Source organism: Anser brachyrhynchus, assembly GCF_964034855.1.
Source record: "Anser brachyrhynchus genome assembly, chromosome: 2".
Lineage (NCBI taxonomy): Eukaryota > Metazoa > Chordata > Aves > Anseriformes > Anatidae > Anser > Anser brachyrhynchus.
Window position 1 is genome coordinate 116,294,071 of NC_137695.1, and position 16,068 is coordinate 116,310,138.

At 40.2% G+C, this 16,068-nt stretch overlaps 1 protein-coding gene across 14 annotated transcripts in view; it reads left to right on the forward strand.

Moving 5' to 3' along the window:
* The window catches only part of ASXL3 (ASXL transcriptional regulator 3), a 132,782-nt gene that overhangs the window by 13,946 nt on the left and 102,768 nt on the right, over window positions 1–16,068 (forward strand). For 7 of the 14 annotated variants that reach the window (XM_080581145.1, XM_080581159.1, XM_080581153.1 and 4 more), the window contains 2 exons: window positions 9,510–9,573; window positions 11,395–11,477. In XM_080581145.1, coding sequence (XP_080437271.1) covers window positions 9,510–9,573; window positions 11,395–11,477 — 147 coding nt within the window. Of the gene's footprint in view, window positions 1–9,509; window positions 9,574–10,018; window positions 10,173–11,394; window positions 11,478–16,068 lie in introns of those variants that run through there. The other 7 variants (XM_080581150.1, XM_080581156.1, XM_080581148.1 and 4 more) reach the window with 2 other exon arrangements.

The window sequence follows — 16,068 nt, forward strand, 5'->3', positions numbered from 1 at the left end:
AATAAAAAATCTCTAGAAATGTGACTTTCCTTAATGAGGACAGACTTGGTTTCATACTGTAATTTCCATATGCAAACTTAATATATTGTGTCTGAGCTGTAGGAGAATGTTTCAAACAGTTTAAGGTAATGTTAAAATAAAGTAAAATAATGCTCCTATTCTCATTCTGAACCAGAACTGTAAAAGAGGCTGCCTGGATGTTATATACACATGGCGGTTGGGAAATGCTTCTCAAAGAGCTGCAAAGAGACTGAAAGTTGTTTTTTTTTTTTTTTTTTTAATAATAATAAAAAAGCACTACACCTGTTTGCTGTTATCAGCATTCTTAGAGCTGCTATGGCAAGAAGTTTCATGTGTTAGTTAACATGTTGTTAAATGTTGGAGTTAATTTTAGAGAAAAACATGGGTGTGGTGGGGGAGGAAAAGGATCTGGGGAAGGCATTCTGACAATGTTCTGAAAATGTTTTTTTAAAATGTTATAAGCATACATAATAGTTATGATGCTTGTTACTTTTAGTACTTGCATATGTTTTCTGGGATTAGCAGAAGAGAATGAAACTGGGTTTGTGTCTGCTGGCCTGTCATGTGGTAAAAAGAGAGCGTGCCTGAGTAATTCTGATGTAATCCTGCAGGAAAGATGGTAGCGCTGCATTGGGAAATGGTGAAGAAGAGATGGAGATATTCTTCTACCAGTCAGAAATAGTATAGTAAATATTATGGATAGGACAATCTATGACTAAAAGTGAAAGAAACAGAAAAGAATAATTCTGAATTCTAGGATAAAATTGCATTTCATTTGTTTATTTATTTAGCCACCATTTCACTTAATTAGGTAACTCATTGAAGTCCCCAAATCTTCATCTTTCAAGATTGTATTCTTCTCATATTTTGGTAGTTTAAGGGTGGAAATGGAGAGGGGGGAAAAAAGGGGGGGAAGAGGGAACAATACACCACCACCACCACCAACAACAACAGTCTTCTCTGTAAAAGACAAAATCTTTGTTTTGGAAATGAAATACTATGTTTTTATTATGTTGCATTCTGTTTAGAACAATTTCCAATATGGGGGCTATCTTAGCCAAAATGTTATTGTTGAAATTATTAGTAATCTCTCTGAAATAATGGAAAAGGCCAATTTGTCTTCTGAAATTTTCTCTCATCTGTTTAGTAGTAAGATCACCTACCAGAATTTTCAGAATTAGTTTCGAATGATCTTGCCAAGGTTATTTCTAGAGCAGCAAAACATACGTATCTCCTAAAATCTCCTAAAGTCTGTCCGACACAATGCTTGAAGATAAGACTGTGCTAGTTTTCTTATTGTGATTCTGGACACCATGGTTTATTTTCTCTTTAACCTTAGAGAACATAGTGCCTAAATCTTCTGTGTATAGTTTTGTGTCTTTGGATGAGATTGTCTGGCATAGTTAAAGAAAGATCGCATTCCTGGACTTGCGTTGAATCTCCTTACTACCTCACATTGGTTCAAAGGTACAGTATGCATTCAGTAGTTACACTGGAAGCCCAAGCTGAGGCGATGTAACTTCACATGAAACAATTTTCACTTTTCTGTTGCTTGCTATTTTAGAGAGGAAATGGAAGATATAGCGAAAACATGTATTATTATCATCTTTTAAAACATTACATCAAAAAGTTGTGTCTAAACCCCGTGGACATTGAAGTTATTTGCCAGTAACATTTCCTAGGAGCAGACAATTTATTACTTCTGCAGTTCCAGAGGAGATGCAACTTTGGGAAAACTCACATATATTTATATTGGTGCTCATAGAAAAAAATTAAAATTAATGACTGAATATACTATCTAACAGCCATGTTTTGCCCTTGCATGGTTTGCTTTTCTTGGGTATTCTCTTGACAGTTAATGGTTGAATCTGTTGAATGTATAGTGAAGTGTCTTAGGTAAGAAATATGCTGTAAAGTTAATGACCCTTAAAGACAGAGGTTTGCTTTGAACAGGAAGCCTAGTTTTATAACAAGTCTCTGTATTTACATTCCCTTAGCAAACCCTTCATCTCTGTTGACCGCTTCCTTTGTTGTGATTCCAGAGCTCAGCATTAGTAGCTGTGTGATGGTCATTTTCTGCTGCAACCTGGTCAGCAATCGGCCAGATAGACTTCTGGGAGTCTGGCCTTGTAGCGTGGAATAACGCCTTCAGAAAGGGTCAGGAGTTGGCAGCCTCCACAACTACAGATTATCCTGAACATTTTCAGTTTTTTCCCTCATGGAGGATGACACGTTCTCTGTTTTGGTTTGAGATTTGATTACAAACTGTTGGTTTAACAGTCAGCGTTTTGTCTCCTTACCAAGTCCAGTTCTGAAGTCGTGGTTCATCTTTTTTCTTTATAGGCTGGAGATGTGATTGAATTGGCTTACCTGTGCCAAACAATTGCTCCTGTTGGTTCAAATCTCTAAGGGAAATCAGCATCCAGTTGGAAGACAGCTGTACTGATAAGGTCCCATTGATCCTTCTCTCCTGCCCACCTCTCCTCCTATCAAGAAAAAAAAATCTTAGCTTTCATAATACTTCTTCCTTGCCCTAAAGTTACGCTGTTACTTGGCTGCTCTCACTGGTGTGACTGGCCTCAGGTGCTGATTACATTATATGTGGACGTAGTTAACAGCCTGATAAAAGTGTTCGAGTCAATACTCAATAAACCTAGATAAGGATAATGCTTTGTGGTGAGAGCTCTTTAATAACTTATTATAGTTGATGCAAACCAGTGGTAAAGATTTGCTGTTTTTAACAGAAAAAAATATCAAGAATTAGATTTTACTCAGTGTGGCATGATTTAGCAGTATCCAGAAAAGGAGAATTTGAGAAAATCCAGATGATAATTTTTGCCCCGCTTGGGGGAAAAATAATTGTTTCCTCTTTAACAGAACTTTTGCTTATCATGTTTTTCAACAGCACAATATAATCTGAAGCTTTTTTTTTTTTTCCACAAGGAGGAGTTGGGAGCATGTAAACAGTGTAATATATGTATGCTTTTTCTGAAGTGATAGAGTTTTGAAAGATTATTAACATAAATTGAGGATGGTCAGATTGTTTTACAAGACCCCTGGGAAGAAGATTATGTAACTTTTCTCAAAACTTGAGGAAAGCTGCTCCTTCTATCCAAAGTTTTATTTATGTATATTTACATATGCATACAAACTCAGATACAAAGCCATCACATGTTCTTTGTAATCTGTCTGTATTGTGACAAATGTTTCTTAGTAATAGTTGTTAAATAGTATATTTTTCAAGCCTTTAAACAGATGCTACAAATATCACTGTAGACTGCCAATATGCACTTCAATTCTGCAACGAATGCTGTGTTGAACAGGACAACTGTGGGTGGACCTGGGTGATGAGATGGGGAAAAGGATTTTGTGGAAGGACTGATAAGAAGGGCTAAACAAGTAAGCAACATAAAATGGATATGAGTTAGTGAACCACAAAATATTCTTCTATTTTTGAAAATCTTAGATGAGTAATTGTCAACTGTGCCATCTGTAAGTAATGTGGGCTTCCAAACTTGTGGCAATTAAAACTGCCTAGCATCCCACTCCAGCCCTATGTTTTATTCTGTGTACAAGTCAGCACTGAAGGCTGATCTCTTATGACATTAATCGTCTCATGAGGAGAGATGGAATAAATCACAGTAGCCCTTCCTCTCTTCACTCATGAAGATAAATGCCATAACATGATGGCTGATCTTTGTTATGACACTAACCATTATATATTTAACAGAGATAGCAAAATCCCACTGACAGCTAACAAAAGAATTCTCTCTTTACACATTCTCTAAGAAAGCTGTATTTCTTTAGTTCAAAAATATGACTTATCATATCTGCTCTCAGAGCAACTTAAGCAGTAGATCTGCATTGTGCCAGTGAACTGAATTCTGCATGCAATGATGTCATGATGCAGACTAATGAAAACTCGTGTGAAATCATTGTGCAACTTTGGGGGAAAAAGTACATAACACACAAGGGCTGATAAGACTACTGTTTTAAATTGCCAATTCTGACAAGAACAAATAGCTCTCCTCTTAAAAACAAAGCAAAAAAGACCCAGCAGAGCTTTCATCATTTTTTCTTTCATGGAGATTTTCATGGAGTGTTCCATTTTGCTTCCAGTACAGGTGGGCTCAGGAAACTGAAAGTGGCTTTTTGTTGTGGCTGTAATTCTGTAATTGCAAAAGATTTTTTTTGTTTGTTTTATCATTTGCTGCACACATCTCGGAAATTCCTTCCACGTTGTCCATGCGTTGGACACGTTCTGGTCTTTTTTTTCTGGAATAAAATTACTAAGATTGTTAGTAATTTTCTGCATCTCTTCTTACTTTTTAATCCAAAGGGAGCAATGCTGTGTATCATCCTGTGAGTGAGGAACAGAGCAAACAAGTGAGTTTTGAAGTTTATGGGCGTGCTCTGTGAGGTTAAAAGGATCAACTGGCACTTCCATTGGCTTTTCACCTAAGCATCAAAATATGCTGCAAGTTTTGTGAGGTAGTTTCATGCCACCTTTCTTACAGAATTAAAATGGAAGTATAGTTTTAACTGTCTTATTTATATGTTTGTTGTCATTAGCCATATTTTGGAAACATGAAGAGGAGTGCCTCTTGGTTGGTTAAGTGTATACATGGTGCATCAATGGAGTCAATGTCAGTTGCAGAATGAAACTTATCTTATCCATCTAGTAGGTGATTTTTACCTGGATAAAATACTTAAAATGGTCAAAAGTCATATGTAAGAATATTTAGCTAGAGTACACAGTTAAAATATTTTATTGTGCTAAGATTCTAGATTTCTTATTTTTATTTTTCTCATCTCTTTTTTTCTATTTTTTTTCACCTTCTGGAAATCTTAGGTCTGTATCTTTAGGACACTGTCAAACAAGATAAGCTCTGGTAATAAAGCAATGGCAACAAAACCGGCATAACTGTCGCCTCTTGTTATATCTGGTACGTTCAGAGAGTAGCCAGTAGGAATTTTATTTCTCACATTAAAAGTAACCCTTACACATTACATTTGCCTGAGGAAGTTAAGCGATGAAAGCTTTTAAAACAAGCACATACTCGTTCTCTCTATTGATTTTTATGGGAGTTTTACTCTTCATATTGTTTTTGATTTTGCTATGCTGCAACATTGGTTATGCAGCAGTGTTTTTTCAGTGTCAGAAAAAAAAATCTGTATCAGCTTTCAACAGAGAAAACAGCATATATGAAGTGAATATGGTTTGGGGTTCAGTGGTTCTTAGTATTTCTGTCTTGTTCCCTGAGTAGTGCTGAGCATGTTCACACTGGTGGTAGTTCTTCCCTCTCTTATCTGTAGCATAAAGGCAGCTGGCAGGGCACTCGCATCCATTCTGCTCTGTTAGTCCCAGTCACCTAAACATGGCCTCTCTTCATTTTGTACAGGGGTAAGAGCCAAAGGGGAATTTTGATCCCTGCTGGAATTAGAGGCATTTCAGGATCGTGGCCTGTTTGATCACTGAGGTAGTGGAGATTGGAGTGATTTTGTTGGGTGGCAGAGCTGTTTTTTGCTCCTGGTCTCTTCCCTGGAATAATGATTCATAACTGTAAGCAGCTTTGACCCATGTTTTTCAGCTGACTGCATTGATACAGAGACTGAAACTTCTACACTAATTTTCTAAACTAAATAGGCAGAGAATATCTTCTATGAGCCATGGGAGGTTCACAATGCAGTTTGTCCTGTCAGCACCTAGGAACTACAGGGTGCTGCTAGCTAGCTACTTGGCGCACACACATTTTGGCTACCTAGGCAATGCCTGGGTGCCTGTGGTTGGTTTTGGGGAACCCACAGCAATGAACAGCTTCTATATTAACATGTTAATGTATCAGGATGTAGAGGATGTAGGAATGTACTGTAGGAGTGTAATGTGGTAAAGAGAAGGGAGTAAAGGTGTTTCAGTAGGGGTGTGGAAAGGTGGGAGATCAGAGGTTACAGGTATTGCAATACCTCAAAAGATGAGAGTATCACTCTCATACTAATTCTGCTAATAGTGGAACCCATACTAGGGTGGAAAGTTTGACATCCTGCTCACTGGGATATGTCTTTGATCCTGACCTTATACATATATTTGAAAGAATTCTGCTTACGCTGGGTTCATCCTGTTAGAGTCATTGAAGTGTTCGTGGATCCGTACCGACAGATCCCCTAAATGAGGATCAGACATTTCATGTATTTCAGCAAGTTTAGCTGTTTTCACATGTTGCTTTCTTGTTCTTATTACATCTTTGCTACTTTCCTTGCTTGATTTTGTTTTTCTTTCTTACCTATAATGATGCATGAATTACAAAGGCAAATTCATAGTACAGAGCATATTGTGAAAGACATCACTGATGAAATACATCTACCTCCGCTCAAATTTTATAACTTCCTTATAGTAACTGTACTAGCTTAAAGACAAAAGGCCTACCAGAAGAGTTATTACACCCATTTCAGCTTCTTTTAATGTTTTAGTACTTGGAAATTACTCTTTACCTTTGTCTTAATCACCATCAGCAAGACCTCCATGAACCTCTATTTGAAAACTTCTCTTGAAATAGCTTGTAGTGCATCTTGTTATTTTCTTCCTTCTTTGCTGTTCAATATTATGTACCCTCCCTCTTCTCAGTCTTGCTGTTTTCTCTTTCTCATCCATTTCTATCCAATTCCTTTCTTCCCCCACCCTTATCCTACCCTACCCAACCCTCTCCTCTCCTAACCATTTACCCATCTTTCTTCACACAAAGGGCTTTGAACTTTTACCAGGCTGCCGATAATTCCCCAATGACTGAAGCCGTTAATCAAAAATGAATACAAAAGATTTGAGTGGGGCATTTCCCACAATAGAAGTCAGTCCTCCTGTTAACCTCACACAAGCAGCTGGAAAAGACAATGCTGGATTTATTCCAGGATGCTGTTCTTGTACCCTGTTTGGGACTCCATCTTTCAATTAACTTAGTAATGAGTGGCTAGAAAAGATCATATATTCACTGCTTAGGAAAAGGAAAGATATTTTTCTGTTCTTCTGTTCACCCTGCTCTCTTTGGACAGTAAAGAATGTCTGTCTGTTGTGCAGTTCAGCCAGACTTGTATTTTAGCTGCTGAGTGGGAGCGCTGGCAATAGCTGTGCTGTTCCTTTTTCTGCTGAATTATTTAAATAACGTTCTAAAGAGAACTGCTCTGGTTTGTGAGCTGTGGCTCAGCCTACAGTTTGACCAAGCAGATGGGATAAAATGATCCTGATTTTTGTCAGCTATCTGACCTTCAGATCCTTTCAGGGAGCTTACAAAAAAAAAAAAAAAAAAAAATAAGGCTCAGTTTCAGCTTACTGTACTGTGGCTGGACCAGCAGCATCAAGACCACTGGATTGATCTGCTTGCCGCTTTTGAACCATGGCACTGTTTCTGCCCACACTTGGTTCACCTTTAGAAGAATTGTTTTCTGCCAACATGATAACTCATAGCTGCAGGACTGGTGGCTGCTTCTCTGGCAAAGCTTCCCAGTTTTGCAGGACAGCGTTTATGGGTGGCAATAAAGCTTACTTTCTAGTTCGCCTTTCTTCATGCTGTTCCTCTCTTTGTGTTCCCTCTAGTGGCCGAAGTGCAAGCGGTTGAGCAGATCTGCTTCAAGCAGCTCTATGTGCGGATTAATCATTCTGTCCGCTATCTCGAGGCTCTGTTCTGATTTCATAGATGAGCTGAGCATTCAAGATTTCTCTCTTAAGCAGAGCTGAGAGTTTTGACTCTGCTCCAGAGTTCTCTTGTTACAGCTCACCGGAAAATGCTTTTTTCCCTGGCGTGGCACCTGATGGTTTTTGAGTAGTGTAAATGTACACAACATAGATACCCTGCTGAGAAAAGGAATTAGAATTTCTTCTTGTTATGTGTAACTGACGAGACATTTGAAATGGAACTGGGAATGTACGCGTTTGTTGTATTTGTGCAGTTATTATGCTTAAATATTGCTTAAGTTGTGGGTTGATATGTGTAGGTGAAGCAAACCTAACAGTTTGTGCTTGTTCGGGTCTAAGTTGCCTTCTCTTTGACCTATTAACCAGTGTTTAAATGAACACCAAGAATGTGTTCAGTGCAATGACTGCTGCTGTTCTCTTCCAGATTGTCCTGATGGATATCAGATCATTTGTCCCAGTTATTTAGTGGCTGTCCCTTTTTGAGGCTGTGGTTGAATGGCAGGAATAAATAGAGCATATTTGATCCTCTGTGATAGAGGTTGCAGTCAGTGCAAACCATTCTTCTGCCATTGTCCTTCGCAACAAAACGCATCGAAACAATCGTACTCTTCATGACAGTACTTTGGCATATTTTAATTCCAGCATTATTAGTCACTACCCGTACATGACATGAGTGTTGGTGGATGGAGTGGGAGGAAAGAGAAAGATATTCAAAACAGATAAAGGATGCGATTACTTTGTCTGACCAAGGAGTCTATGACTTAAGTACGCTACTGCATTTTAGTATTTTATTTGCCTTAAGGGACAGTTAGTAATTCAATTTGAATTTCTAATATTTTTAAAAGTCTAGAAATGCAGAAGGGCTTGTGGGCTTTTAGCAATGCTAATGGTGAGATACAGAGGCAAGAGTCACTTGTGCAATTATCAGTTCAGTGTATTCATTAGCTCACAGACTCTTAAATAATACTCAGATGCTATTTTCCATAACTGGGGGAAGAAAATAATGGGATTGTCATGAAAATGTTTTTCAAAGTAATTATTTTTATTTTTTTCCTCTGATAAATGGTTAGGCTAAAGTTGCAGGGGGAGGGCACACGATGGTGGGAAGGGCAGAAGAAGGTATCCTTGCTAAGGTTCTCCGCTAGATTAATCTTCATTATGATAAAGAAAACTTAATCAAGTGCACAGTAAGATGGTTTTCAAATTAAGTAGTGTCTGAATTGGAGAATTTATGCTTTTCAGTTCGGGTATGAACAGTTCTTTAAATAACAGCCCTCTGTTTAAAGGGTTAGATGAACAGAATTAAATTCATAGAGTATATGAACTGCAGCCCACGCTACATGTCCAGCAGTAAAATAAGTCCACACAATGAGCAATTGTTTGCTCCAGCACATTCAGCCTGTCTAACATACTCTGCGTTTCAGTTTGTCATTGTACCCTGAATGTGTTCACTTCATACTGTGGTATTTGAAATCTGCCTTGTGGGTTTGATTAAGCTTTCTGTAGTGGTGTTATGCATCCTGCTTGTTGGTTTCATTGTTGTTTGGTGAAGATGATCTTCCGTATCCTGTATGTCTGGCCATTGTTTCCACAACCAGTTCAGTGCAGCTTCCTCAGCACAAACTGCTCTCCCTTCTCCCATTGTCCAGAACAAGGGGACTTCTGATGTTTATGTAGTGTTATTGTTTCCTTCCCATCATTGTCAAACCCACGTGGTAATACCTGGCACGTTTTCTGACTCTGCAGAATAGGATGTGATGTCACAGAGAAGGGGACAGGGCTACCCAAATTTTCTCACTTGCAGGGAGGAGCTGCCCAGGTGTGCTGAGGGGCCTGTACTCAGGAAGAGAAACAGGGAATCCTCCACAGTGAGTAACCCCACTTTCAAGTGCACACAGTTTCCTTCATAGCCGTGTCCAGTACAGTGTAGTTTCCTCTTCTGTCCTTTCCAGTTTGCCCTCTGGAATGTTCCCAGTTCCGTTCCGTTCCCTTCTTTTCCCTCTGTTTCAGTGTATTCTCATTTGACCTTGTCCCTATTCTTTGTCGTCTTTTCAAAGGTTAAACTTTCCATTTCCGTATCTTCCCACACATCAGCTTCTTCTCATCCCAGTCTTAGTCCTTATATTCATTGTCATTTTCCTAGTGTGTTATGTGGTTCTGTCATTAATATCTCATATCACTTCTCATGCGTTGCTGTGCACTGGCCCTTTTCCCAGCCCTGTGCAGTTCCTTCTGTCCTTACTCCTTGTCATGCTCTCCTATCCACTCTTCTTTCTCCTTTCAAATCACCTTTCGGTTTTCCTTTCCTGACAGGTCCCTTTTGAATCTTGCCTATTGATGTACATGAGATAAGCTCAGTTCAGCTCCCAGACCTTTCTAGTGCAGCCCTCACTTCTGCATTTTCCTTTGTGGAACTGAAAGATAAAGGATAAGAAGCTCACCTGCAGCAAAGCAGCCAAAGGATTTGGTAAACCGTGTTTTCAATGAGAAAGGGGAGAGCAGGCAGCAAATCAGAATTATAAAATGGCAAGAGAAGGCTGAGCTGGTCAGTTGGTAGTGAGCGGGGAGGCTTTGGCTTTATGTGAGCTGTTTGAATTACAGCCCTGGTTAGCACCCTTCACAGTTTGGTGACTGGCATGACATGATTTGGTGGTGTCTCTAGTTCCTAGCGGGCACGTATCCACATAGTAGTAGCTACTTTCACAATTGCCATTGTGTGGTAACTACTAGAGGGAAGCTCAGGATTAGATGAGTTTGGAGACCAAACTGATTTCTTGTTTACCCATGGTAGAAATGCAAGGTCTGGCTCAGATGACGTTGGCAAGATGCTCTGGGAAGCTTGCATTGCTCTTGCCTGTGCTGCACCTTTTACTGCTGATTGAAAGGTTTCATTTTCCAGGGCTGTCAGTCTGGCACTTTAAATGAACAAGAGCAGCTGTTTGCTTAACAGCTCAAAACCGATTGGGACTAAAAGGAAGAGGAAAACCAGAAAATTCTGTTCAAGATGGTTGTATCTGGAAAGAAGAGTGGGTTACTTTGGGCTCGATTGGAAAAGGCAAAGGAGTGGAAAACTGAGCTGAACTGGAAAAATATATTGCACTCTGTCATGTAGCATCTCGTGTGCTGTGACTGTTCTGACTACTTCATTTTTCATGGTTTCTAGAAACAAAGAGCATTTGAAAATTGAAACCTATCTGTGTCAATTTTCATAGTAGCTCCTACTCTACGAATGGAAGCTCTTAGCTTTTGCTTTGTTCCTGAGGTCACAATAAAACCTAAGTGTCAAATATTCAAAAGACCTCAGATAGTTCTATTTATCTAAAATTTTGAAAAAGGAGGGTGGGGGGAAGACCACAACTACCTGTCTCTTGCTTTTTTTTTTTTTTTTTCCTTTCTGCTTGAGAGGAATTCTGTTGCTGTGTCATAAAATTAGTTGCATATTTCAACTCTTACCTGGAACCTGCTAAGAATTTTTCCCAGGCAGCATAGTAGATACAGCAAGTAAAACTTACTCTTGCTGCAGCTTCCTGATTTGTATCTGGCCTTCCAACAGCCAAAGGATTTCAGTCTCAATACGGCCATTCCCTGCCTTTCACAAATGACTGTATAAAGACTGCATGAAGACGCAACCTTTAAAATTCATGGGACAGCTATGTCTTGACACTTACCCATTTATTATTTCTTTTCAGGCATTGGAAAAGTACCCCAACTCACCAATGACTGCAAAACAAATACTGGAAGTCATTCAGAAAGAAGGGTTAAAAGAAACAAGGTCAGTGTTTATGTATTCTGTATTTTTACTGTCTCTTTGAAAACCATCTAGGAATGGTTCACAGAACACAGTGTGCTGGTTAATGGCTGAATTAATTTCCAGTACCACGGTGGGAAATACAGCTTATGGGTTTTTTTTGTTCATTAGTTCAAGGCTTTTAAAATGGAAAGTGACTGGCGTAACTTTGTGCCTTCCAAAAGGCCTCTGTTGGCCAGCTCTGGTCCAATAGCCTTTCTTTACAAAGAGAGTGGGATCCGGTCAGAAAGCCCAGAGCTGCTGCTCGTTTTTGCTGAAAGCCCCAGGCTTGGTGGCTGTGTTGCCTCTACCATCATGGGCGTGAAGAATGTGTGAGGTGGAGTTGGAAGCACTCTTTCTCTCACTTAAGTTTGTGGTCTGGCACTTAAGTTGCTGTTATGACATGCTGGTGTTGCCTGCAGCAGTGGGGGCTGAGCTGATAAAGGGTCGGGAATGGATGGAGAGCAGTGTTGGAGCACTGAGAGCTAGTCTGCATAGTTGCAGCGCCTGGATCCTGGGTTGCTAAATAGCAGTGTACATTGGATGTAGATTTCAGCTATAATCTTAAAGCTGTTAGAGGTTTGGTGGGTTATCCAGAGCTATGGAAATCATAGTTGTCTTCTGACTCCAGTATATTTGGGATCAGATAAGTATGGTTCACTCAGATGAGCATGCTCCGTCCTGTTTCTGCTTGGTAGGTCTTCTAGTGACCCTCAGATGGAAACTTGGGCAGGAAATAAAATAAGGAAAAACTGTTTGTTTGGTGGTTGTTTCCTACAAGATGCAGTTTCCTCTTTTCCAAATCATAAATTTTTTCTATTCTAATAAGTAATTCTAATATGTGTTGCTGTCTCAAAGGGAAACATTTGCTTTTATTTTAATTATATTCCTTTATTTTGGTACCTAAATTCTAGAAAAAGGGAACATAAAGCCTGAGTGGAGCAGTAGTAACACATTATTTCCGTTACTTCTGAACATAATCTGATGAACCAGAAGTAACTGCGGGATATATTTTTACTGAGTTCAGTGTTGTTCCTAAAGAACAGAAATGCTCTGCATGACTGTTTGCAGTGCTTGGCCATGCACTGCTTTCTTGGTACCCATATGACATGGTTATAATATCTGTATTTTGGTAAGAGTGCAAAAGAGATGGAGTGCAAGATGAAGCTGAATTTGCCATGTTTTACAGATATGAAATGCTTTAGTTCCTGCCAAGAAATTGCTTGAAGTGTATTTGGCAGGGCCAAAGAAACAAGGAAATGAAAACTTTTGAAAACGAATGTCCAAACGTGTGTTATGCTGCAAGGATTTGCATTAAAAAAAAAAAAAGAAAAGAAAAAAAACACCAAACAACCACATTTGAAAATCTGTTTTCATTAAGATACTGTTTCTCACAGCAGTGCATAGATTGCTTTCTTCTTACATCTTGTGATATGAGGCAACCACATGGGAGAAGCTTACATGCCTGATAATAGCATTTCTTTGTAATTTTAAAAATTCTTGTTTCCCTAAAAAGTATGTAAATAAAATTTTGTGCGTAAAACCTAAGGGAGGTAGTGAGGGCAGCATTTTTATGTGATTTAAATATAGAAAATGTAGAAACCCTTTTTAATTGCTGCAGAATAAATAATAGGATAAAGTTTCCTTTAATGAGGTTCAAAACCAGATCTTCTCTTTCATTACTTCAGTTACTAAGAAACTGAGGATTTCAGGCAAACAGGAAGGAAACTGAGATTCATTCTGGCCTGATGTTTATTCATGGTATGTGCAGGTATGTGTGAATGTGTAGCTGATCGCAGGATCCCATATGTGGCAGCGAGTGTCTGGATAAGTGAAAAAGGATAAAATTCAACATTCTTTATTTCTTATGTGAAAAACTGTATACAGCTTTAAGCTAGGTCATTCTGAATTGATTAGTCTAGAAACTCTAGATGCTGCAATTGTAAAAAATAAAATAATAATAAATCAAAGATGTTGATTCTTTATTGATTTTGAAGGTGTTTGGTTTCTAATTTAATTTCTGATTTCATTTAAAAGTTGTGTTTCTGCCACATTTTAATACTGGTTAGGCACAGACTTGCAAAGTCATCTGAGTGCGTAACTCTTAAGAGCTGATAAGGTATTTAAATTCATACACATATTTGTTGATCCTTTGTGCTTAAGAAATGTTTTGTTTTCACAGTCCTTAAGTCCAGAGTCTCACATTTTAGTTGTTTTACCCAGCTGGGCAGCCAAACTCCACCACAACTGCTCACTCCTTCTTCCCTCCCTAACGGGAAAGAGGGAGAAAATACGATGGAAGGGGCTCAAGGATTGAGATAAGGACACAGAGATCACTCAATAATTATGGTCATGAGCAAAACAGATTGAGCATAGGGAGATTAATATAATTTATTACGTATTACTAACAAGCTAGAGCAGTGAGAAACTAAAAAACAAACTAAACCACCTTCCCCCCAGCCACCCTCTTCCATGTCCTCGCACAGGGGAACAGGCAATGGGGGCGGCGGTCAGTCCCTGACGCTTCATCTCCGCTCCTTCACGGTCACTCTCTGCCCCTGCTCCACGTGGGGTCCCTCCCAAGGGATGCCGTCCTGCCCGAACTGAGCCTGCGGGGGCTGCCCACAGGCAGCAGCTCCTCAAGAACTGCTCCCACATGACTCCATACCACGGGGTCCATCCCCCAGGAGCAAACTGCTCCAGCACGGGTCCCCCATGGGCGGCAGCTCCCCCCAGACCCCCTGCTCCTGCGTGGGCTCCTCTCCACGGGCTGCAGCTCCGGCCCGGGGCCTGCTCCTGCGGGGGCTCTCCATGGGCCGCAGCCTCCTCCAGGCCACATCCACCTGCTCCACCGGGGGCTCCTCCACGGGCTGCAGCGTGGAGATCTGCTCCGTGTGGGACCCATGGGCTGCAGGGGGACAGCCTGCTCCACCAGGGGCCTCTCCACAGGCCGCAGGGGAACTGCTGCTGCGTGCCTGGAGCACCTCCTGCCCTCCTTCTGCACTGACCTTGGGGTGTGCAGGGCTGGTTCTCACTCTTCTCCCAGCTGCTGTTGTGCAGCGTTTGTTTGTTTGTTTTTTTGCCCTTTTGTTTTCCCCTTTCTTACATCTGCTCTCCCAGAGCCCACCTAGCCTTGATCACTGGCTTGGCTCTGTGCAGCAGCGGGTCCCTTTTGGAGCCGGCTGGAGCTGGCTCTGATCTGCCATGGGGCAGCTGCTGGGCTCTGCTCACAGAGGCCACCCCTGCAGCCCTACTCTGCTACCAAACCCTTGCCACATAATCCCAATGCGCCCATTTACTTCATCAAGCTCTGCAGGTTCTTTTAGTACCTTTCTACCAGTATGGTCCCTTTGCCGTTACTGAAGATGATCTTTCTTGGTCTGTGCTGCAGCCAACTAAGATGAGTGAGGGTTGTATGTTTTATGATATGTAATCACCTGGTCATAAGCACTTGAATGGCACTAGCACATTTTATTCTGTAATGATTTGTGTATTTTTCAAGTCTGGAGTTGTGCCAGCAGTATGTTACTACATTAATATACTTTACTAATTCCTTTATACTTATTATCATTGTCAGTAGAACCTTGGCAATCCTAAATGAAGTTCTTTAAAAATTCTTGCCTCTGCTGTTCCATTTATAGATGAACGAGATTAATTGGCTTAGTCATTTTTCAAATATATTGCAGCAGTAATTAATCTAAAGCTTTTTGCTGTGGTAGTAAATCTGAATGAATAATGTCTGATTTTCAGCAATTTCATTGTAGCTGTTACATGTAATCTTTAAAAGACACTGTCAGACTTTTCAGCCTTTTCTTTTGCTTGTTTGCAATAAAGACATAAAGTTCCACATTTATATTTTATTACTGAAAGCATTAAATACAATAGGATGAAAATTCCAAAGCAGATATAAGTTAGAAATTAAAATAAAACGCTACTAACGTACGGTGAGAGGTTATATACCTACCTAGATTCATATATCTTGAGGGACGTATGGTTCAGTTTTGTTTTTTTATTACCTTTCCTGCTATGATGGTTGGTTGCCAAATGACCAGCAGGCAGGTAGTTCTTTTGCTGCCTAGAAGTATTAAAAACTTTTAAGGCCAACCTTTCGGGGATGTAGAAAATACATGGTGTTCTTGGGGTGAGGTGGAGGCAGGTGAGAAGTATTAATTGTACATTCATGCCTGTGGTGTTAGTGAACAGTGCCAAGCCAGCAGTCCTGGACACTGGAATCTCTTTACAAAGACAAACAGCAGCTAACTTCTGTGCACAGCACTCTGGGTTTTCCTTCCCAGCCTCCACTGTCCCTGTTCTTTTGAAAACAATTCCATGCCCCACTGTAGGTTTCTATGGACTTGCAACCTGCTGTTTATGCATCCTAGCATGAGATTCTAGCTGTTTTGCTAGTGTGGTATAGACGGCTGGTCTGAGTATGGGCAACTCTAACCTCCGTGCTCCTCTTCCACTGTGCTGCAACCTTCCTTGTCATTCTCCATCCTGTATTTGTGCCATTACTGATTCCTGTCAAGGTTTAGAATTCCCCGTGTCTTTATGAATTGTATTCAGCTTTTCTGCA